General features: G+C 39.7%; 1 protein-coding gene across 3 annotated transcripts in view; it reads right to left on the reverse strand.

Moving 5' to 3' along the window:
• The window catches only part of GAREM1 (GRB2 associated regulator of MAPK1 subtype 1), a 215,004-nt gene that overhangs the window by 19,261 nt on the left and 171,856 nt on the right, over positions 1-23,887 (reverse strand). For all 3 annotated transcript variants that reach the window (XM_068563339.1, XM_068563338.1, XM_068563337.1), the window contains one exon: positions 7,347-8,519. In XM_068563339.1, coding sequence (XP_068419440.1) covers positions 7,347-8,519 — 1,173 coding nt within the window. The remainder of the gene's footprint in view (positions 1-7,346; positions 8,520-23,887) is intronic.

The following is a 23,887-nucleotide window of genomic DNA, read 5'->3' on the forward strand; positions in this document are numbered from 1 at the left end:
GTTAAAGTCTCCTACTATTATTGTATTCCCATCAATTTCTCTCTTTATGTCTACTGGTATTTGTTTTACATATTTGGATGCTCCTATATTGGGTGCATATATTTTGAGGATGTAATATCCTCTTCCTGTCTTGATTCCTTTATCACTATATAGTGTCCTTCTTTATCTTTATGGCCTTTGTTTTAAAGTCTATTTTGTCTGACATGAGTAGTGCGACCCCCACTTTTCTGTCATTTCCATTTGCATGAGGTATCTTTTTCCATCCCCTCACTTTCAGTCTATGTGTGTCCTTTGCCTTAAAGTGGGTCTCTTTTTTATGTGTTGCCTACAATAAGCAGCATATTATAGGCTGTTTTTTAATCCAATCTGCCATTCCCCTGTCTTTTGATTGGAGCATTTAGTCTACTGACACTTAAAGTAATTATTGATAGGTATCTATTTATTGCCATTTTAAACCTTGTTTTCCAGTTGATTTTGTATTTCTTCTTTGTCCCTTTCTTTTTCTTTTTGTGGTTTACGATTTCCTGTTATATTATGCTTGTGTTCTCTTCTTTTTGGTTTCTGTAAGTCAATTTTATGTGTTGATTCGTGGTTACCTTGTTTTTCAAGTATTTTAACCCCTTCCTAGCTACTTGCTTTTAGACTGGTAGTCATATAGGCTCAAACACATTCTAAAAAAAACCAAAAAAGTCTACATTTTATTACTCTCCTCTCCCACATTTTATGATTTTGATGTCCTCTTTTACATCTTCATATTTATCCTTTTGCTGTTCATCGTGGTTGTCATCGCTTTCACAAAAATCTTTCTGATTTTTAAAAAAACCTGTCTACTGGCTTATTAAGTGATTTACTTTCCAATTGTGATTTTCTCTTTCCTATACCTTCTTGCTTCTCTTCTATTTAGAGAAGACCTTTCAATATTTCTTTTAGGATAGGTTTAGTATTGCTGTATTCTTTTAGTTTTTGCTTGTCTGAGAAATTCTTTATCTCTCCTTCTATTCTAAATGATAATCTTGCTGGGTAGCATATCCTAGGTTGCAGACTTTTCCCTTTCAGGACTTTGACTATATCTTGCCATTCCCTTCTGTCCTGCCAACGTTTCTATTGAGAAATTAGCTGATAGCCTTATGGGGGTTCCCTTGTAATTAACTCTTTGTTTTTCTGTTGCTGCCTTTAGAAGCCTCTCTTTAACTTTTGCCATTTCTATTATAATATGGCTTGGTGTAGGTCTGTTTGGGTTCATCTTGTTTGGGACCCTCTGTGCTTCCTGTACCTGGATATCTGTTTCCTTCTTTAGGTTCGGGAAGTTTTCAGCCATAATTTCTTCAAACACATTTTTGAACCCCTTTTCTCTTTCTTCTCCTTCTGGGATCCCTATTATGTGTAGATTGGCATGCTTTATATTATCCCATAGGTTTCTTATTTTGCTTTCTTTTTTTTTTTTTTTTTTTCCAATTTGGCTTTCTGTGTTCCGACTGGATGACTTCCATTATTCTATCTTCCCGAACACTTACTCGTTCTTCTGCATTATTCAATCTGCCATTCGTTGCCTTTAGCTCAGTCAGTTTTCATCTCAGCAAATGAGTTTTCTAATTTTTCCTGGCTCCTCTTTTATAGTTTCTAGTTCCTTTTTACAGTAATCTGCATTCCTATGGATAGCCCTTCTTAATTCCTTCAGTATTTTCATTATCTCCTTTTTAACTTGGTGTCTATTAGACTGAAGAGGTCTGTTTGTTCTTTCAAGGGAATTCTCTTCATCTTTTAATTGGGAGTGTTTCCTCTGCTTCTTCATTTTACTTATATTTCTCTTACTCTATGAATTTAGGAGAAACAACTATCTACTGTGGTCTTGGAGGGCTATTTTTATGTGGGAGCATCCTGTGTAGCCTGGGTTGGTTTAATATTTTTGGTGCAAGGGCTGTTTTTAGTATGCATGTCCTGCCGCCTCTTTCCTCAGTGTTTGCTGGCTGTAGAGTAGAATTAATTCTTATAGCTCAGTTCTTAAAAATCACTTCTCTCGGTTTTTAAACAGTAGATTTTCATGACTTTTTCTTAATTTGGGTAGTCTTGTGAGGGCCCTCATTCTGTAGGGTGGACACATCCAGGTGTGACACCTGGTAGCACCATGACCCAGCCTTGCCATGCCTAATGGAATTAGCCAAGGCAACTTCTCAGCTTTAATATTTCTAGAGAGGTTTTCCTAGGAGTTTCAGTTTCTTGACACATATTTGCAGCCTTAGAACCACATGTGGCTTTTTCATAGGTACTCTATAGTTCTACAAAACCCCCAAATCCCCCATGAAAGGATTAGATATTATAGGGGCCCACAGGATGCTGAGCATTTCTGTAGCTCTTTTCTTGGTTTATCATGATTACAATTTTGGCTCCACAGGTAGGTAACTATAACACATAACACCTAGCTTATCAAGCAGACATTTTAAAAGTCAGATGAAAAGAATGTTTTGCTACTTTTCAAGCCTGTTAGGATGCACTTTTGGAATGCAGGGATGACTGTCCCCTGCCTCTGTGCCAGGGCTCTCTGCTGGTCTGTCTGTGGAGGTAGGTGTCCTAGTCCCCATCAGCTTCCATGACTCTCTGGAGAGGCCTTATACCTTAGGCAAGGAAGGACAGGGGAAATAAAACCTCCAAAAAATTATTTTCTGTCTAACCCTAAAAAAGAATGCATCCCATATTAAGTTACTGTTACTATTTATTGAATGCTTACCAAGTGCCAGGGAAAACTGCCAAGTACTTTGTACAATACAATAATGCAATGAAGACGCTGTTATTAATTCCCACAGGAACTGACTCAGAAAGTTAAATAGTTTGCCCAAGGTGTGAAGCTATGAAGCTACTAAGTGGCAGCGTGAGAATGCAAATCCACGTGTGGCTCTTAGACATGATGTTTTGTGCCTCTAATTATCCATCACATAGTGTGGCAGATCACTCCTCTCTGCTCCCGGTGAAATTCCACTGAGGAGGGAAATGAAGACTCTCAGGATGCTTGGTGTCCCCTTCCATTTTCTGATCAGCTGCTCAGTCTGCAGATTCAGACTTCTGTAGAGTGCAGTCTTTTCAGGCACCTACTGAACTAGGTGCAGTGTGGATCTGGATTAAATTCGCCCTTTATGTCTTATTTTTCTCAAACATCAATAAGACAGTGTGCTCCATTACAGGAACTTTATTTATGATGGACTTCAGTCTTATAACAATGAACGTATGCTACCAATCCATCTTACAATTCAGTCCCTACACCCTGCTTCTCATATTGTCACTGTCAGGGGGCATCCTGTCAATCCCAAAGGTTAACGAATTCTTCATCCATACTGCAGTAAAACTTGCTTTAAACCAGTGGTTTCAACCTAGAGCTCCTTTTACGATTTTTCTTTCATGAATCTCAGGAATCGCTGCCACGTTAACATCCAACCAAGAGTGAATGCACTTTTTTTTTCCTGTTACTAAAGACAGACAGAGGACATTAATTAATCCCTGGGTTCTGGGGTCCTCAGGTTTGATACTACTGCACACATAGCTATAGAAGAGTTGTGATCCAGTAGTTTTGATACTGATTCGTAATTTACTGCATTGACCAGAATAGTCTGAGAGTCAAACATTCTATTTATAGAATTTCATGCAATATCAAGCCTTCCCGTCACTGCTCTCCAAAATGGCATCTTCCAAAGAGGGAAAAAAAAAAAAAAAAAACCACCAAAAAAAGACAGCTCTTGAAGACTGTCACTTGTAGAGTGTATCTGGGTAAATATTTCAGACATTATCAGCCAACAGCCAGAAAATTAAAATTATGGAATGAGGCCCACAATGTTACGAAATAGAGGATGTGTTTGGAACATATGAACCAATTAAGGATAACCCACTGAAGAGGAGCTGTCAGGTCATTCTGATTCGAGGGCACTTTGCACAATTTTAAAAAATGAAAATGTCACCACTCAGTGAGCTGGGCAGCTCCCCAGCTTGGGCTCATCTGCAACAATTTCTCTTCTGTGCCTGGAACCAGGAGCTGTTTACTCTTCCCTGGGATGTTCCAGTTAGGGAGGGAATAGCCTCTTATTCTTGGGAAAGGTAAGTGGCAGCGTTTTGTGTTTAAAGAAAAAAACCTTTGTATTTAACGATCTTTACAAAGGTACAGACTAGAGCATAATTCTAAGTAGCCGCATCAAGTACAAAGTATATTAACAGGGCTAAACTGATCACTCCTCCACTGAGGATTTTCTGTTTGGCCCCATAGCCTAGTTTTCCATTTTAGGATATGGGTAGGACAGTGGTCAAGCATTAACCAGATGATGCCGGAACTGCAGCACACTGCTGGAAACATAGCAAGAATTACTGTTGAAGGAGAAAGACTTTTATCTCGTTTACAGAAACAAAGACTGTCAAAATCTGCTGGAGAAAGAGCACAGATATTTGCTGTAACTTAGGACCCTGAAGTAGGGAGTGAAGAATAGAGTAAGAAGAAAAGGCACAGGCTGACATACACTGCAGTGGAGCCACTGCCCCTCTAGATATTAACACGACTGGGCCACGGACTGCGGCAAAGCAGAGTTCATTTGCCAATTATCAGCTCTGCTTCCCTTTCTATGGCCCATCTTTTTCCCAGGACCCACCCCACTGTCACTATCCAAAGAAGTTTTATTTAATTCTGTGGGAGCACTTGAATTTATGCCCCATTAAAGTTCCCTTTTGAAAGCTACAAGCTGAAGCCACATCTAACAATTATGACGTTCTCTGGATCCCACGCACATCCTAAAACTGGAAAATTTTTTCATGGTCACAGAACCAATAAAAAACATGACTTCATTTGAAATGCCTAATTCTTAGAAAAAGAAAATTAAGTAATTTCAGGTGTTTATAAAAAGTCTTTATGATTAGAGCATTCTATAAACACCGAATATGCTCTGAGAAGGTTCTCTTATGTCATAAGAAATTAAGGCTTAGACTGGAGGCCCAATCCTTTTCTTCTGCTGTGAGATTTGCTTTTAGTTTCAAATTTAACTCTAACATTTTTCTTTTAGTACCAAGGTCAAGATAGGGCCTCTTAATATTTATGTTCTTACTCATCTTTCACTAGCCTCAGTGAAAACAATCACTGCCAGTTTCCTACCTCAAGACTTGGTTATGTAAATAACTGGGTGTGACCACCTTGGATGAGTCAATCAATCAATCAGTCAACAAACAGGAGTCCCCATTATGTGCCAGGTGGGACCAGAGTTCTATAGGAAAAGCTCATGTGGTCACATTCCTATTGAAGAGAAGGCTCCAAGCTTCAAGCCACATCACATACACAGGTAAGTTGAGACATCCCTAAAATTGCCTAAAGTACTTACTAGGAGTGTCCCCTTACCTTTTACCTGTTTTTTGGGGAACACCATCTGACATGAATGAATAAAAGAACCAAGGTCTCTGACTCCACCAAGACTTCCCCCAAATATTTTACCTGTTTTTTGGGGAACACCATCTGACATGAATGAATAAAAGAACCAAGGTCTCTGACTCCACCAAGACTTCCCCCAAATATTGCACAACCCCTACTGGATACGGGGATCTCTGGGCTTGTGCCTTAAGATCCCTGGTAGATCTTGTAAGGAGCAGGGGAAAGTAGAGACCTGCAATTTCTGGGGAGCTTTTCTGTCCTCGAATAAACAGCTGGAGGTGGGTCTGCTCTCAGGAAAGCTTTGCAGCAATGAGGGCCCTGCATGCACAGCTATGTGTGACGCCCGGCACAAAGTGCTGCCTGGTGTCCAGAGCTGTCCGTGACCTGGTTCCAGCCTTGAAGACACCACTGCCCTTCATACTCCCTCTTCAGCCCTATTCCACTCGCCCAGCAAAACTCTGCGTTTTTCCCTCATCTGCCCTTGCCTTTGCTCAAGCCATTCTGTCTGGAACGCCCTTCTTTCCCATCTCTCTGCTCTTTCCATTCATGTATACACTCTCGGCTCATTTGAAATGTCATCATCTCCATGAAGGCTTCTCTTGCCCAACTAGAAGTTCTTTTCTCCTCTGAACTCCCCCCACACATGACCTATGTATACCTCCCGCATTTTAACTTGTATAGTAGTCCTCTCTTTTCATCCGTTACCTTCCCTACAAAAGGGGAAGTTACTAGAGTACAGAGTTATGATTTCAGGGGTCACTGATGGTGATTTTTCTAGCATCTAGCCCATGGTTTTGATACGAGGCTCTACACAGCCCCGTGGTTCCAGAGAGGTGTCCTGAGACCACCTGGTGGGGGCAGAGTGGACAGGGCCAAGGGGAGACCCCCTCCCTCCAATCTGTCCTTCAGTCAGATGGGTTTCGATTGTAATTCTTCTATTTATTGTGATCTGTATAAGTTTGCTTTTTTTTTTTTCTTTTACAGGATTCTGCTAGAGATAGAAAAAAGGAAACCACTGCCACAGATACTGTCAAATAAATGAACAGAATTACACCCTATGTATGCCTCAAGCGCTTTCTCCCTTCAGATATAATGAAATCCAATTATCAAAAATGAGTCGTGAAGGTTCAGAGTGCCTGTCAATCAAAGAACATGGTCAAAACAGAGGGCTCTTTCTCCTGTCCTGTATGACCTTTTTACATTAAAATCTGATAGACGCCTCCTCAGCTCAGAGTTATGTTTGAGGTGGTAAGCAAAACCGGGCTGGCACCTGGCTCTGCTCTGCGTGTGTATGTGTGGTGTGTAAGTGAGCATCCCCATGATGCTTTGATCTCAACGTAACTGCGAGGAGAGAGTTACAAATGATGCTGATGTCTCTTGATCTCGCCTTCCCCCAAATAAATCCACTCTTCCTTCAGTCCGCATCGGTGGTAAGTGGCACTAATATCCACTCTGCTGCTCAGGCTACAAATCTAGGAGTTTCTCCTGATTTCTCTCTTTCCTTCGCTACCCACATCCAATTTAATGAGTAAATACTGTTGGTTCCACCTCTGACACATGATCCAAAGCAGCTCATTTCTCCCTGCCATCCGCTGCTACCAGCTGCTGTGGTTCAGGGTGTCATCGTTTCATACCTGTTACCATATTCATACCTCTTATCTGGTCTCCGCCTTCTGCTGTCCCCTCGCTGTTATCCGTTCTCTAGGCAGCATGTTTAAACCTCTCCTAAGAAAAACTCTCCAAGAATTTCTCATCAAATGTCGAGTAAAACTCTAACTAACTCCCAAATGGTAAAAATAATCCAGCAAATATTTCTATTTCACTCCAAATTAAGCAAATTGCTCATTCTGATAATCTTCCATTGGGGAGTTTTCTTTAAGAGAGAAAATAAATTAGCAGATGACTGAGCAGAGAGACAGAAGGACTGGCACATCACCCAAAACCAGAAAGGACTTACGGCTTCAGATTTGGGAGGCACCGGAGGTGGAGGTAGGGCAATCTCTGAAGACTTCATTGCTCCTCCCAGAGTTCCGGGGACAGGAAGAGGAGAAGGTGCACATTTGGACCGGACAGAACCTCGAAACTGATCACATCTGCTCTTCTCGCTCAGGGAGCGAGTGAGAGGCTGATGGCTGGGCTTGCCTTCTTCCAGCCACAGCTCTTCGTAGGGAAGTTCTGACTTCCCTGTGATGCCCACTGATTCTTCACTAGCTTCTGGGAAAAGGTAGTCGCTCCCACTATCACCCGAGTCCTGATAGGGCAGGATGTCATGAGGAAAGGGGGCCCACTCTCCCCCGAGGTCCCTGCAGCCGTGGAGGTTCACCTCACTGTTGCCATGGAGATTGTTGCCATACACACAGACGGAGAGCCGGTGGAAGGACTGGGTGAGCTCATCGCGAGCGTAGCTAAGGGAATTGGGCACATGGTTGTGGCCAGTGCACCGGCCCTTCTTGGGGCTCTTACAGTCCTCGTTCCAGTCGGTCTTCACATCGCGGACCGCCCGTGAATACTCATCGATGTCGAACTGTTCTTGGCAGATACCCAGCCAGTGATGGACCAGGGTTTCAGGCCATACTTCCCCCTTCACCAGGTGTTCTGGGAGGCTAAACTTGGGGACAGTCAAGTGCAAAGGGAAGTGCATGGGGAGGATCTTGTTGTTCCGCAGCACACAGCAGACCACCACTGTCTTGGTCTGGATGTTCACGAACTTGTAGCGGTGCCCCTCACGGATGAAGTGGAGGTCGTACGGGTTCCTCGGTGGAGGGCTGGGCACGGTCACGTTCACGGGAAGTCTGGTTTTCTCCACGATGTTGCGGATGGTGTGCTCGCCCTCCTGCATCTGAAGTTCCAGGGGGCTTCGGGTGCTGAACCTGCCCTTGCACTGGAATGGGAGGCTGATGCTCTCGTTGGTCCGGTGATTCATGCAAATGAGGCACGGCATTTTGCCTTTTCCCAGCTTGCTGATGGAATTGAGCTTCCCAATCTTTTTGAAGATGGTGTTGAGTCGTGACTTCTCCTTGAAAGTCTTTGCATAAAGGATTTCTGCCTGGCCCATTAGAGTGAGTTCATCCCCCGTACAAAGGGTGATGTTGTAAACTTCGGTGTCTTCATTGCATTCACCTGAAGCAACCTACAATAGGATAAATCAAATTTTAGGGTAGTTGTCTTTAGTTTATTCACACAGAGAAGTAGCGAACATGCTATTAAGACACACATGCATACACAAAGGAAAATGCTGTTTTATTTTAATACTAAATTTAGGCGATCCATTTCTCCTATAGTATTTATGTGGTTAACAATAACAAGATGTTAGTTTAGACTTTTAAAAGCATTTTTTTTTTCTGAAGAAGAAGGTACCCTGTATTCATTTGTAACATTTTGGGAAATACAGAAGAAAAACAGACACAAAAAATAACACCCACGAACCTGATGCAGAGACAGCCATGGTTAATGGTTTGATAAACGTCCTTCTGGTTTCTTTTCCTATGTATTCTACCATATGGATAATTATTTTGGGACATTAATATTATCATTGTATCATTTTCAGTTATAAAAATGCTTTCATGAGTACCACTGTAGAAAATTCTTTTTAAACTATTAAAATTCTACTAATTTTTTACCTTTAAAAATATGCTAATTTTATTAAATTTTCTAAAATTGGGACAAAGGATTTAAAATAATGTCTTCTTTCTCCCCATTCTTTTATTTATTATGCAAACTATTCATAGTCATTGGAAGAAATATTAGAAAACACAGATATAAAAATGAACAATTTCTACACAACTTGCCCACTAAAGATAACCTGTTAACAGTTTTATATAAACGGAAAGAAAAGACAGAGATAAGACGGTGGAGTAGAAGATGTGAGCTCACTTCTCCTTACAAAAACAGCAAAATCACAACTGATGAGCAACCATCGACAAAACCACTGGAATCTACCAAAAAAGATATCCTACATCCAAAGACAAAGAAGAAGCCACAATGACCTGGTAGGAGGGGGCACAACTGCAATAAAATCAAATCCCGTACCTGCTGGGTGGGTGACCCACAAACTGGAAAATTATACCACAGAAGTTCTCCCACAGGAGTGAAAGTTCTGAGCCCCACGTCAGGCCCCCCAGCCTGGGGGTCTGGCAACAGGAGGAGGAGCCCCCAAAGCATCTGGCTTTGAAGGCCAGCGGGGTTTGATCGCAGGAATTCCACAGGACTGGGGGAAACAGAGACTCCGCTCTTGGAGAGTGCACACAAAGTCTCATGTGCACCAGGACCCAGGAAAAAAAGCAGTGACCTCATAAGAGCCTGGGCCAAATCTACCTGCTAGTACTGGAGGGTCTCCTGCAGAGATGGGGGCAGCTTTGGCTCACTGCGACGACAAAGACACTGGTGGCAGTAGTTCTGGGGAGTACTCATTGGTGTGAGCCCTACAGGAGGCGGCCATTTTCTCACCAAGACCTGGACCCACTCAACAGCCTGTAGGCTCTAGTGCTGGGACACCTCAGGCCAAACAACCAACAGGGTGGGAACACAGCCCCATCCATCAAGAGACAGGCTGCTTAAAGTCTTCCTGAGCATACAGCTGCCCACTAAACATGCCCCTTGACACAGCCCTGCCCAACAGACGAACAAGACCCAGCTGCACCCACCAGTGGGGAGGAACCAGTCCCTCCCACCAGGAAGCCTGCACAAGACTCTTAGACAGCCTCATCCGCCAGGGGGCAGACAGCAGAAGCAAGAAGAACTACAACCCTGCAGCCTGTGGTAAGGAAACCACAATCACAGAAAGTTAGACAAAATGAGATGGCAGAGGAATATGTCCCAGATGAAGGAACAAGATAAAACCCCAGAGAACAACTAAGTGAAGTGGAGATAGGCAATCTACCCAAAAAAGGATTTAGAGCAATGATAGTAAAGATGATCCAAGATCTCAGACAAAGACCTAGAAGAACTAAAGGCCAAACAAACTGAGATGAACAATACAAAAACTGAAATGAAAAATACACTGGAAGGAATCATTAGCAGAAAAACTGAGGCAGAAGAATGGATACGTGAGCTGGAAGACAGAATGGTGGAAATCACTGCTGCAGAACAGAATAAAGAAAAAAAAATGAAAAGAAATGAGGACAGCCAAAGAGACCTCTGAGACAACATTAAATGCACCAATATTCGCATTATAGAGGTCCCAGAAGGAGAAGAGAGAGAGAAAAAACCTGAGAAAATATTTGAAGAGATAATAGCTGAAAACTTCCCTAACATGGGAAAGGAAACAGTTAGCCAGGTACAGGAAGTGCAGAGAGTCCCAGGCAGGATAAACCCAAGGAAGAACATGCCGAGACACACAGTAATCAAACTGACAAAAATTAAAGACAAAGAAAAAATACTAAAAGCAACAAGGGAAAAGCAACAAATAACATAGAAGGGAACTCCCATAAGGTTATCAGCAGATTTCGCAGCAGAAACTCTGCAGGCCAGAAGGGAGAGGCATGATATATTTAAAGTAATGAAAGGGAAGACCCTACAACCAAGAATACTCTACCCAGCAAGGCTTTCATTCAGATTTGACAGAGAAATCAAAAGCTTTACAGACAAGAAAAAGCTAAGAGAATTCAAATTCAGCACCACCAGACCAGCTTTGCAACAAATGCTAAAAGAACTTCTCTAGGCAGAAAAGGCCACAACTACAAATAAGAAAATTATGAATGGAAAAGCTCAATGGTAAAGGCAAACATAAAGTAAAGGTAGGAAATCATCCACACACAAATATGATATCAAAACCAGGGGGACTTCCCTGGTGGCGCAGTGGATAAGACTCCGTGCTCTCAATGCAGGGGGCCAGGTTCGATCCCTGGTCGGGGAACTAGATCCCACATGCGTGCTGCAACTAAGAGTTTGCATGCCACAACTAAGGAGCCTGTGCGCTGCAGCTAAGAAGCCTGCAAGCCGCAACTAAGGGTCCTGTGAGCTGCAACTAAGGAGCCCACGTGCTGCAACTAAGACCCGGAGCAACCAAATAAATAAATAAATAAATATTTAAAAAACCCCAGCAATCATGAGAAGAGGAGAGCATAATGCAGGATATTAGAAATGCATTTGAAATTAAAAGACCAGCAACTTAAAACAATCTTGTTTCTATATAGACTGCTATATCAAAACCTCATAGTAACAGCAAACCAAAAATCTACAATAGATACACACACAAAAAAGAATAAGGAATCCAAACACAACACTAAAGTTAGTCATCAAATCACAAGAGAACAAAAGAGGAAGGGAAGAAAAAACACCTATAAAAACAAATAAAAAACAATTAACAAAATGGCAATAAGAACACACATATTGATAATTACCTTAAGTGTAAATGGATTAAATGCTCCAACCAAAAGACACAGACTGGCTAAATGGATACAAAAACAAGACCCATATATATGGTGTATACAAGAGACTCACTTCAGATCTAGGGACACACACAGACTGAAAGTGATGGGATGGAAAAAGGTATTCCACACAAATGGAAATCAAAAGAAAGCTGGAGTAGCAATACTCATATCAGACAAAACAGACTTTAAAATAAAGACTGTTACAAGAGACAAAGGAGGACACTACATAATGATCAAGGGAATCAATCCAAGAAGAAGATGTAACAACTGTAAATATATATGCACCCAACATAGGAGCACCTCAATATATAAGGCAAATACTAACAGCCATAAAAGGAGTAATAGACAGTAATACATAGTGGAGGACTTTAACACACCACTTTCATCAATGGACAGATCATCCAGACAGAAAATCAATAAGGAAACACAGGCCTTAAATGACACATTAGACTAGATGGACTTAACTGATATTTATAGAGCATTCCATCCAAAAGCAGCAGGATACAAATTCTTCTCAAGTGCACATGGGACATTCTCCAGGACTAATCACGTGCTGGGCCACAAAGTGAGCCTCAGTAAATTTAAGAAAATTGAAATCATATTAAGCATCTTTTACGACCACAACACTATGAGATTAGAAATCAACTACAGGAAAAATACTGTAAAAACACAAACAGATGGAGGCTAAACAATATGCTACTAAACAACCAATGGATCACTGAAGAAGTTAAAGAGGAAATCAAAAAATACCTAAAGACAAATGAAAACAAAAGCGTGATGATCCAAAACCTATGGGACTCAGCAAAAGCAGTTCTGAGAGGGAAGTTTACTGCAATATAATCTTATCTCAGGAAACAAGAAAAATCTCAAATAAACAATCTAACCTTACACCTAAAGCAACTAGAAAAAGAAGAACAAACAAAACCCAAAGTTAGTAGATGGAAAGAAATCATAAAGATCAGAGCAGAAGTAAGGATGAAGAAAAAGCAGAAAAGATCAATGAAACTAAAAGCTGGTTCTTTGAAAAGATAAACAAAACTGATAAACCTTTAGCCACACTCATCAAGAAAAAAGGGGAGAGGACTCAAATCAATAAAGTTAGGTATGACAAAGGAGAAGTCACAACTGACACCACAGAAATACAAAGGATCATGAGAGACTACGAGATATGCCAATAAAATGGTCAACCTGGAAGAAATGGACAAGTTCTTTGAAAGGTACAATCTCCCAAGACTGAACCAGGAAGAAATAGAAAATATGAACAGACCAATCACAAGTACGCAAATTGAAACTGTGATTAAAGAACTCCCAACAAACAAAAGTCCAGGACCAGATGACTTCACAGGTAAATTCTATCAAACATTCAGAGAAGAGTTAACACCTATCTTTCTGAAAGTACTGCAAAAATTGCAGAGGAAGGAACACTCCCAACTCATTCTCTGAGGCCACTATCACCCTGACACCAAAATCAGACAAAGATACCCAAAAAAAAGAAAATTACAGGCCAATATCACTGACGAACAGTTGCAAAAACACTCAGCAAAATACTAGCAAACCAAATCCAACAATACTTTTTTTTTTTTTTTGGAAGGCTTTCAGAACTAACTTTTTTTTTTTTTTTTTTTAATACTTCTTTATTGGAGTATAATTGCTTCACAATGCTATTTTAGTTTCTGTTGTACAACAAAGTGAATCAGCCATGTGCATACATATATCCCCATATGCCCTCCCTCTTGAGCCTCCCTCCCACCCTCCCTATCCCACCCCTCTAGGTCATTGCAAAGCACCAAGCTGATCTCCCTGTGCTATGCTGATGCTTCCCACTAGCTATCTACTTTACATTTGGTAGTGTATATAATGTCGATGCTACTCTCACTTCACCGCAGCTTCCCCCTCCCCCATGTCCTCAAGTCCATTTTCTATGTCTACATCTTTATTCCTGCCCTGCCCCTAGATTCATCAGTACCATTTTTTTTTTTTTTTTTTTTTTTAGATTCCATATATATGTGTTAGCATATGGTATTTGTTTTTCTCTTTCTGACTTCCTTCACTCTCTATGACAGGCTCTAGGTCCATCCACCTCACTACAAATAACCCAATTTCGTTTCGTTTTATGGCTGAGTAATATTGCATTATATATATGTGCCACATCTTCTTTATCCATTCATCTGTCGATGGACATTTAGGTTGCTTCCATGTCCTGGCTATTGTAAATAGAGCTGCAATGAACATTGTGGTACATGTCTCTTTTTGAATTACGGTTTTCTCAGGGTATGTGCTGAGTAGTGGGATTGCTGGGTCATGTGGTAGTTCAATTTTTTAGTTTTTTAAGGAACCACCATACTGTTCTCCATAGTGGTTGTATCAATTTACATTCCCACCAACAGTGCAGGAGGGTTCCCTTTCACTACACCCTTTCCAGCATTTATTGTTTCATTTTTTGAAAATGGCCATTCTGTCAGGTGTGAGGTGATACCTCACTGTAGTTTTGATTTGCATTTATCTAACAATTAGTGATGTTGAGCATCTTTTCATGTGCCTCTTGGCCATCTCTATGTCTTCTTTGGTGAAATGTCTATTTAGGTCTTCCACCCATGTTTTAATTGGGTTGTTTCCAACAATACTTTAAACGGATCACACACCATGATCAAGTGGGATTTATCCCAGGGATGCAAGAATTTTTCAATATCCGCAAATCAAGCAGTGTGATACACCACGTCAACAAATTGAAGAATAAAAACCATGTGATCCAAAGACAAAGGAGAAGCCACAATGAGACGGTAGGAGGGGCGCAATCACAATAAAATCAAATCCCGTAACTGCTGGGTGGGTGACTCACAAACTGGAGAACACTTATACCACAGATGTCCACCCACAGGAGTGAAAGTTCTGAGCCCCACGTCAGGCTTCCCAATCTGGGGGTCCGGCAATGGGAGGAGGAATTCCTAGAGAATCAGACTTTGAAGGCAAGCAGAATTTGACTGCAGGACTTTGACAGGACTGGGGGAAACAGAGACTCCACTCTTGGAGGGCACACACAAAGTAGTGTGCTCATCGGGACCCAGGGAAAGGAGCAGTGACCCGATAGGAGACTGAACCAGACCTACCTGCTAGTGTTGGAGGGTCTCCTGCAGCGGCAGGGGGGTGGCTATGTGTCACCGTGAGGACAAGGACACTGGCAGCAGAAATTCTGGGAAGTACTCCGTGGCGTGAGCCCTCCCAGAGTCTGCCACTAGCCCCAACAAAACACCCGGGTAGGCTGCAGTGCTGGGTTGCCTCAGGCCAAACAACCAACAGGGAGGGAACCCAGCCCCACCCATCAGCAGACAAATGGATTAAAGTTTTACTGAGCTCTGCCCACCAAAGCAACAGCCAGCTCTACCCACCACCAGTCCCTCCCATCAGGAAACTTGCACAAGCCTCTTAGATAATAGCCTCATCCACCAGAGGGCAGAGAGCAGAAGCAAGAAGAACTACAATCCTGCAGCCTGTGGAACAAAACCCACATTCACAGGAAGATAGACAAGATGAAAAGGCAGAGGGCTATGTACCAGATGAAGGAACAAGATAAAACCCCAGGAAAAAAACTTAATGAAGTGGAGATAGGCAACCTTCCAGAAAAAGAATTCAGAATAATGATAGTGAAGATGATCCAGGACCTCGGAAAAAGCATGGAGGCAAAGATCGAGAAGATGCGAGAAATGTTTAACAAAGATCTAGAAGAATTAAAGAACAGACAAACAGAGATGAACAGCACAATACTGAAATGAAAAATACACTAGAAGGAATCAATAGCAGAATAACTGAGGCAGAAGAACGGGTAAGTGACCTGGAAGACAGAATGGTGGAATTCACTGCTATGGAACAGAATAAAGAAAAAAGAATGAAAAGAAATGAAGACAGCTTAAGAGACCTCTGGGACACATTAAATGCAACAACATTTGCATTACAGAGGTCCCAGAAGGAGAAGAGAGAGCGAGAGAAAGGACCCAAGAAAATATCTGAAGAGATTATAGTTGAAAACTTCCCTAAAATGGGAAAGGAAATAGCCACCCAAGTCCAGGAAGAGCAGAGAGTCCCAGGCAGGATAAACCCAAGGAGAAACACACCGAGACACACAGTAATCAAGCTGGCAAAAATTAAGGACAAAGAAGAATTATTGAAAGTAGCAAGGGAAAAATGACAAATAACATACACGGGTACTCCCACAAGGTTAACAGCTGATTTCTCAGCAGAAGCTCCACAAGCCAGAAGGGAGTGGCATGATATACTTAAAGTGATGAAAGGGAAGAACCTACAACCAAGATTACTCTACCCAGCAAGGATCTCATTCAGATTCGATGGAGAAATCAAAAGGTTTACAGACAAGCAAAAGCTAAGAGAATTCAGCACCACCAAACCAGCTCTACAACAAATGCTAAAGGAACTTCTCTAAGTGGGAAACACAAGAGAAGAAAAGGACCTACAAAAACAAACCCAAAACAATTAAGAAAATGGTCACAGGAACATACATATCAAAAATTACCTTAAATGTGAATGGATTAAATGCTCCAACCAAAAGACACAGGCTTGCTGAATGGATACAAAAACAGGACCCATATATATGCTGTCTACAAGACACCCACGTCAGACCTAGGGACACATACAGACTGAAAGTGAGGGGATGGAAAAAGATATTTCATGCAAATGGAAATCAAAAGAAAGCTGGAGTAGCAATACTCATATCAGATAAAATAGACTTTAAAATAAAGAAAGTTACAAGAGACAAGGAAGGACACTACATAATGATCAAGGGATCAACCCAAGAAGAAGATATAACAATTATAAATATATATGCACCCAACATAGAAGCATCTCAATACATAAGGCAACTGGTAACGGCTATAAAAGAGGAAATCGACAGTAACACAATAATAGTGGGGGACCTTAACACCTCACTGACACCAATGGACAGATCATCCAAACAGAAAATTAACAAGGAAACACAAGCTTTACATCGCACAATAGACCAGATAGATTTAATTGATATTTATAGGACATTCCATCCAAAAACAGCAGATTACACTTTCTTCTCAAGTGCGCATGGAACATTCTCCAGGATAGATCACATCTTGGGTCACAAATCAAGCCTCAGTAAATTTAAGAAAATTGAAATCATATCAAGCATCTTTTCTGACCACAATGCTATGAGACTAGAAATCAATTACAGGGAAAAAAATGTAAAAAACACAAACACATGGAGGCTAAACAGTACGTTACTAAATAACCAAGAGCTCACTGAAGGAATCAGAGGAAATCAAAAAATACCTAGGGACAAATGACAATGAAAACACGAAGATCCAAAACCTATGGGATGCAGCAAAAGCAGTTCTAAGAGGGAAGTTTATAGCAATACAAGCCTACCTCAAGAAACAAGAAAAATCTCAAATAAACAATCTAACCTTACACCTAAAGAACTAGAGAAAGAAGAACAAACAAAACTCAAAGATAGCAGAAGGAAAGAAATCATAAAGATCAGAGCAGAAATAAATGAAATAGAAACGAAGAAAACAGTAGCAAAGATCAATAAAACTAAAAGCTGGTTCTTTGAGAAGATAAAGAAAGTTGAAAAACCATTAGCCAGACTCATCAAGAAAAAGAGGGAGAGGACTCAAATCAATAAAATTATAAATGAAAGAGGAGAAGTTACAACAGACACCACAGAAATACAAAGCATCCTAAGAGACTACTACAAGCAACTCTATGCCAATAAAATGGACAACCTGGAAGAAATGGACAAATTCTTAGAAAGGTCTAACCTTCCAAGACTGAACCAGGAAGAAATAGAAAATATGAACAGACCAATCACAAGTAATGAAATTGAAACTGTGATTAAAAATCTTCCAACAAACAAAAAAGTCCAGGTCCAGATGGCTTCACAGGTGAATTCTATCAAACATTTAGAGAAGAGCTAACACCCATCCTTCTCAAACTCTTCCAAAAAATTGCAGAGGAAGGAACACTCCCAAACTCGTTCTATGAGGCCACCATCACCCTGATACCAAAACCAGACAAAGACACTACAAAAAAACAAAATTACAGACCAGTATCACTGATGAATATAGATGCAAAAATCCTCAACAAAATACTAGCAAACAGAATCCAACAACACATTAAAAGGATCATACACCATCATCAAGTGGGATTTATCCCAGGGATGCAAGGATTCTTCAATATACATAAATCAATCAATGTGGTACACCATATTAACAAATTGAAGAATACAAACCATATGATCATCTCAATAGATGCAGAAAAAGCTTTTGACAAAATTCAACACCCATTTATAATAAAAACTCTCCAGGAAGTGGGCATAGAGGGAACCTACCTCAACATAATAAAGGCCAAATACGACAAACCCACAGCAAACATCATTCTCAATGGTGAAAAACTGAAAGCATTTCCTCTAAGATCAGAAACAAGAGAAGGATGTCCACTCTCGCCACTATTATTCAACATAGTTTTGGAAGTCCTAGCCACGGCAATCAGAGAAGAAAAAGAAATAAAAGGAATACAAATTGGAAAAGAAGAAGAAAAACTGTCACTGTTTGCAGATGACATGATACTATACATAGAGAATCCTAAAGATGCCACCAGAAAACTCTAGAGCTAATCAATGAGTTCGGTAAAGTAGCAGGATACAAAATTAATGCACAGAAATCTCTTGCATTCCTATACGCTAATGATGAAAAATCTGAAAGAGAAAGTAAGGAAACAGTCCCATTTACCACTGCAAGAAAAAGAATAATATATCTAGGAATAAACCTACCTAGGGAGACAAAAGACCTATATGCAGAAAGCTATAAGACACTGTGAAAGAAATTAAAGATGATACCAAGAGATGGAGAGATATACCATGTTCTTGGATTGGAAGAATCAACATTGTGAAAATGACTATACTACCCAAAGCAATCTATTGCAATCCAATAGATTCAATGGAATCCCCATCAAATTACCAATGGCATTTTTTACAGAACTAGAACAAAAAAATCTTAAAATTTGTATGGAGACACAAAAGACCCCAAACAGCCAAAGCAGTCTTGAGGGAAAAAACCAGAGCTGGAGGAATCAGACTCCCTGACTTCAGACTATACTACAAAGCTACAGTAATCAAGACAATATGGTACTGGCACAAAAACAGAAATATAGATCAATGGAACAGGATAGAAAGCCCAGAGATAAACCAACGCACCTATGGTCAACTAATGTATGACAAAGGAGGCAAGGATATACAATGGAGAAAAGACAGTCTCTTCAATAAGTGGTGCTGGGAAAACTGGACAGCTACATGTAAAAGAATGAAATTAGAACACTCCCTAACACCATACACAAAAATAAACTCAAAATGGATTAGAGACCTAAATGTAAGACCGGACACTATAAAACTCTTAGAGGAAAACATGGGAAGAACACTCTTTGACATAAATCACAGCAAGATCCTTTTTGATCCATCTACTAGAGTAATGGAAATAAAAACAAAAATAAACAAATGGTACCTAATGAAACTTAAAAGCTTTTGCAAAGCAAAGGAAACTACAAACAAGACGAAAAGACAACCCTCAGAATGGGAGAAAATGTTTGCAAATGAGTCAACAGACAAAGGATTAATCTCCAAAATATATAAACAACTCATGCAGCTCAATATTAGAAAAACAAACAACCCAATCCAAAAATGGGCAGAAGACCTAAATAGACATTTCTCCAAAGAGGAGATACAGATGGCCAGGAAGCACATGAAAAGCTGCTCAACATCACTAATTATTAGAGAAATGCAAATCAAAACTACAATGAGGTATCACCTCACACCATTTAGAATGGGCATCATCAGAAAATCTACAAACAACAAATGTTGGAGAGGGTGTGGAGAAAAGGGAACCCTCTTGCACTGTTGGTGGGAATGTAAATTGATACAGCCACTATGGAGAACAGTATGGAGGTTCCTTAAAAAACTAAAAATAGAATTACCATATGACCCAGCAATCCCACTACTGGGCATATACCCAGAGAAAACTATAATTCAAAAAGACACATGCACCCCAATGTTCATTGCTGCGCTATTTACAATATCCAGGTCATGGAAGCAACCTAAATGCCCATCAACAGACAAATGGATAAAGAAGATATGGTACATATATACAATGGAATATTACTCAGCCATAAAAAGGAACGAAATTGGGTCATTTGTAGAGACGTGGATGAATCTAGAGACTGTCATACAGAGTGAAGTAAGTCAGAAAGAGAAAAACTAATATTGTATATTAATGCATATATGTGGAACCTAGAAAAATGGTACAGATGAACCGGTTTGCAGGGCAGAAATAAGAGACACAGATGTAGAGAACAAACGTATGGACACCAAGGGGAGAAAGCAACAGGGGGTGGTGGTGGTGGTGTGATGAATTGGGAGATTGGGATTCACATGTATACACTGATGTGTATAAAATGGATGACTAATAAGAACCTGCTGTATAAAAAAATAAAATAAAATTCAAACCCCCCCCCCCCAAAACCCACATGATCATCTCAATAGATGCAGAAAAAGCTTTTGACAAAATTCAACACCCATTTATCATAAAACTCTCCAGAAACTGGGTATAGAGGGAATATACCTCAAGATAATAAAGGCCATATATGATAAAGCTAGAGCTAGCATCATACTCAATGGGGAAAAGATCAGGAACAAGACAAGGATGTCCACTCTCGCCACTTTTATTCAACATAGTTTTGGAAGTCCCTAGCTATGGCAATCAGAGAAGGAAAAAAAATAAAAGGAATCCAAATTGGAAAAGAAGAAGGAAAACTGTCACTGTTTGCAGATGACATGATAGTATACACAAAAAATCCTAAAGATGCTACCAGAAGACTACTAGAGATCATCAGTGAATTAGGTAAAGTTACAGGATACAAAATTAATACACATAAATCTGTTGCATTTCTATACACTAACAACAAAAGATCAGAAAAAGAAATTAAAGAAACAATCCCATTTACCATTGTAGCAAAAAGAATAAAATACCTAGGAATAAACCTATCTAAGAAGGCAAAAGACCTGTACTCTGAAACTGTAAGACACCGATGAAAGAAAGTGAAGATGATACAAACAGATGAAAAGATATACCAGGTTCTTGGATTGGAAGAATCAATATTGTTAAAATGGCCACACCACCCAAGGCAATCTACAGATTCAATGCAATCCCTATCAATTTACCAGTGGCATTTTTCACAGAACTGAAACAAAAAAAATCTTAAAATTTGTATGGAGACACAAAATACCCCAGATAGCCAAAGCAATCTTGAGACAGAAAAACGGAGCTGGAAGAATCAGGCTCCCTGACTTCATTCTATACTACAAAGCTACAGTCATCAAAACAGTACTGTACTGGCAGAAAAACAGAAATATAGATTAATGAAACAGGGTGGAAAGCCCAGAAATAAACCCAGGTACCTATGGTCAATTAATCTATGACAAAGAAAGCAAGGCTATACAATGGAGGAAAGATGGTTTCTTCAATAAATGGTGCTGGGAAAATTGGACAGCTACATGTAAAAAAATGAAATTAGAACATCCTTTAACAACATATACAAAAATAAGCTCAAAATGGATTAAAGGCCTAAATGTAAGAGCAGATACTACAAAACTCTTAGAGGAAAACATAGGCAGAACACTCTATGACATAAATCTCAGCAATACCTTTTATGATCCGCCTCCTAGAGTACTGGAAATAAAAACAAAAATAAACAACTGGGACCTAATTAAACTCAAAAGCTTTTGCACAGCAAAGGAAACCATAAACAAAATGAGAAAACAACCTACAGAATGGAAGAAAATATTTGCAAACAATGCGAGCGACAAGGGATTAGTCTCCAAATTTTACAAACAGCTCATGCGGCGTGACATAAAAAACAAAACAAAACAACCGAATCAAAAAATGGGCAGAAGACATAGACATTTCCCCAAAGAAGATATATAGATGGCCAAGAGGCACATGAAAAGATGCTCAATATTGCTAATTATTAGAGAGATGCAAATCAAAACTACAATGAGGAAGCACCTCACACCACTCAGAATGGCCGTCATCAAAAAGTCTACAAACAATAAATGCTGGAGAGGGTGTGGAGAAAAGGGAACCCTCCTGCACCATTGGTGGGAATGTAAATTGGTGTAGCCACTATGGAGAACAGTATGGAGGTTCCTTAAGAAACTAAAAATAGAGCTACCATATGATCCACCAATCCCACTCCTGGGCATACATCCAGAGAAAATCATGGTTTGAAAGGATACATGCATCCCAATGTTCACCGCAGCGTTGTCCACAATAGCCAAGACATGGAAGCAGCTTAAATGTCCATTGACAGATGAACATATAAAGAAGAGGTGGTACATATATACATTGGAATACTACTCAGCAATTAAAAAGAATGAAATAAAAAAAAAAGAAAAAAAGAAATGAGTGTATCAGTCTATCTCAGAGATATATAAATACACAAACAGTTTTATTGCTCTGCTTCTCACTGTAATTTATCCATTTTCCTGTGCATATACTCCATCAATTGTAATACTAACCTAACATATTCCATTATATATGGATATGCCTTAATTCATTTGACCAGTTCCTTATTGTTAGACAGATGGGATGTCCCAATTTTTAGCAAGTATAAATAGTACTGCAGCAAACTTTTTTACACTTCAATTATTTCCTTAGGATAAAGTCTCAGAAGTAGAATTGCATGGACAAAGCTGTATATACGTGTGAAAGTTCTAATATGTGTTACCCATTGTACTTCATCAATGTTATACACAGACATATTTCTACTCTATGAAGTTATGTTTCCCCGTACCCATGCTGAATAAATTTAATGTTTACCAATATTAAAAGTAAAGCATGCGTCCTGCATTTATTTATGTTTTATGTTGAATATGCTTGAATATTCGTATTGTGAATATTTTTTGGTATTTATTTATCAAGCTATTTAGAGTTTTTCCTCTGTGAACTGTCTACTTGTGTCCCTCACCCATTTTTCTGTTGTGATGGCTATCTTATTGATTACTATTTATGCAATGTGAATGTCATTTATGCTATACATTTTCCAATTTGTTGCTTGAATTTCAATTTTATGGCTTCTTTAAAGTATTAAAGTTTTTTTCTATGCAGCATTTTCAAACATTTCCTTTGTGATTTCATTCTTGGGTGTTATGTGTCTACTTGTTGAGAAGATATAGATCAAGGTTCTGATCTAGGAGTGGTTTTGCCCCCCCACCCCCACCCCAGGGGACATCTGACAGTGTCTTGAGACATTTTTGATGGCCATGACTGGGAGGGTGCTTACACCTAGTGGGTACAAACAAAGAATGGTGCTAAACATGTTACAAGGCACAGGACAGTCCTACAGCAAAGATTTATCCAGTCCAATTTTCACTGGTGCTCAGGTTGAGAAATGTTGATATCATTAACCAATGTTTTCTTCCGGCATTTTGATGGTTTCATTTATTAAATATTTAACTTATTTAAATTTTTTTGGTGGATTATTTAAGGTAGGGATCTAACTTCAGTTTTTTAAATAGTTAACTGAGTGTCCAGTACCTTTCCAAATAACCATCCCTTTCATCACTGATTTGAAGTGCCACTTTTATTATATATTAAATTTATAAAACACATACACTCAAATGTATACATATATTAGTATTTATTTAGCAGCCATTGTATCCTTATGACCTTTCTGCCTATTTTCCTATCATAACAATACTGTTTTAATTCCTGTATCTTTATCATACATTTTGAGATCTGATAACAAAAGCCCTCACTTGTGGTTATTCTGACTCAAAGTTTTTAGATGGAAAGAAACAAGAGAAGCAAAGTCAAAAGTCAAATAACAGACTGACAGAAAATATTGCCAGTGTATATGACAGAAAAAGAGCTAACATCCCTAATACATAAGCAGTTTTTAAAAAAGACCCCCAAACCTCCAGAAAAACAGAAAAGCCATGAAAAATCAATCCACTAAAAAGATGCATCTATGAAAAGATGTTCAGCTTTTCTTATACTAACAGAAATGTAAACTATAATTACACCGAGATACCATTTCTCAC

Source organism: Eschrichtius robustus, chromosome 14 (genome assembly GCF_028021215.1).
Source record: "Eschrichtius robustus isolate mEscRob2 chromosome 14, mEscRob2.pri, whole genome shotgun sequence".
NCBI classification, from domain to species: Eukaryota; Metazoa; Chordata; class Mammalia; order Artiodactyla; family Eschrichtiidae; genus Eschrichtius; species Eschrichtius robustus.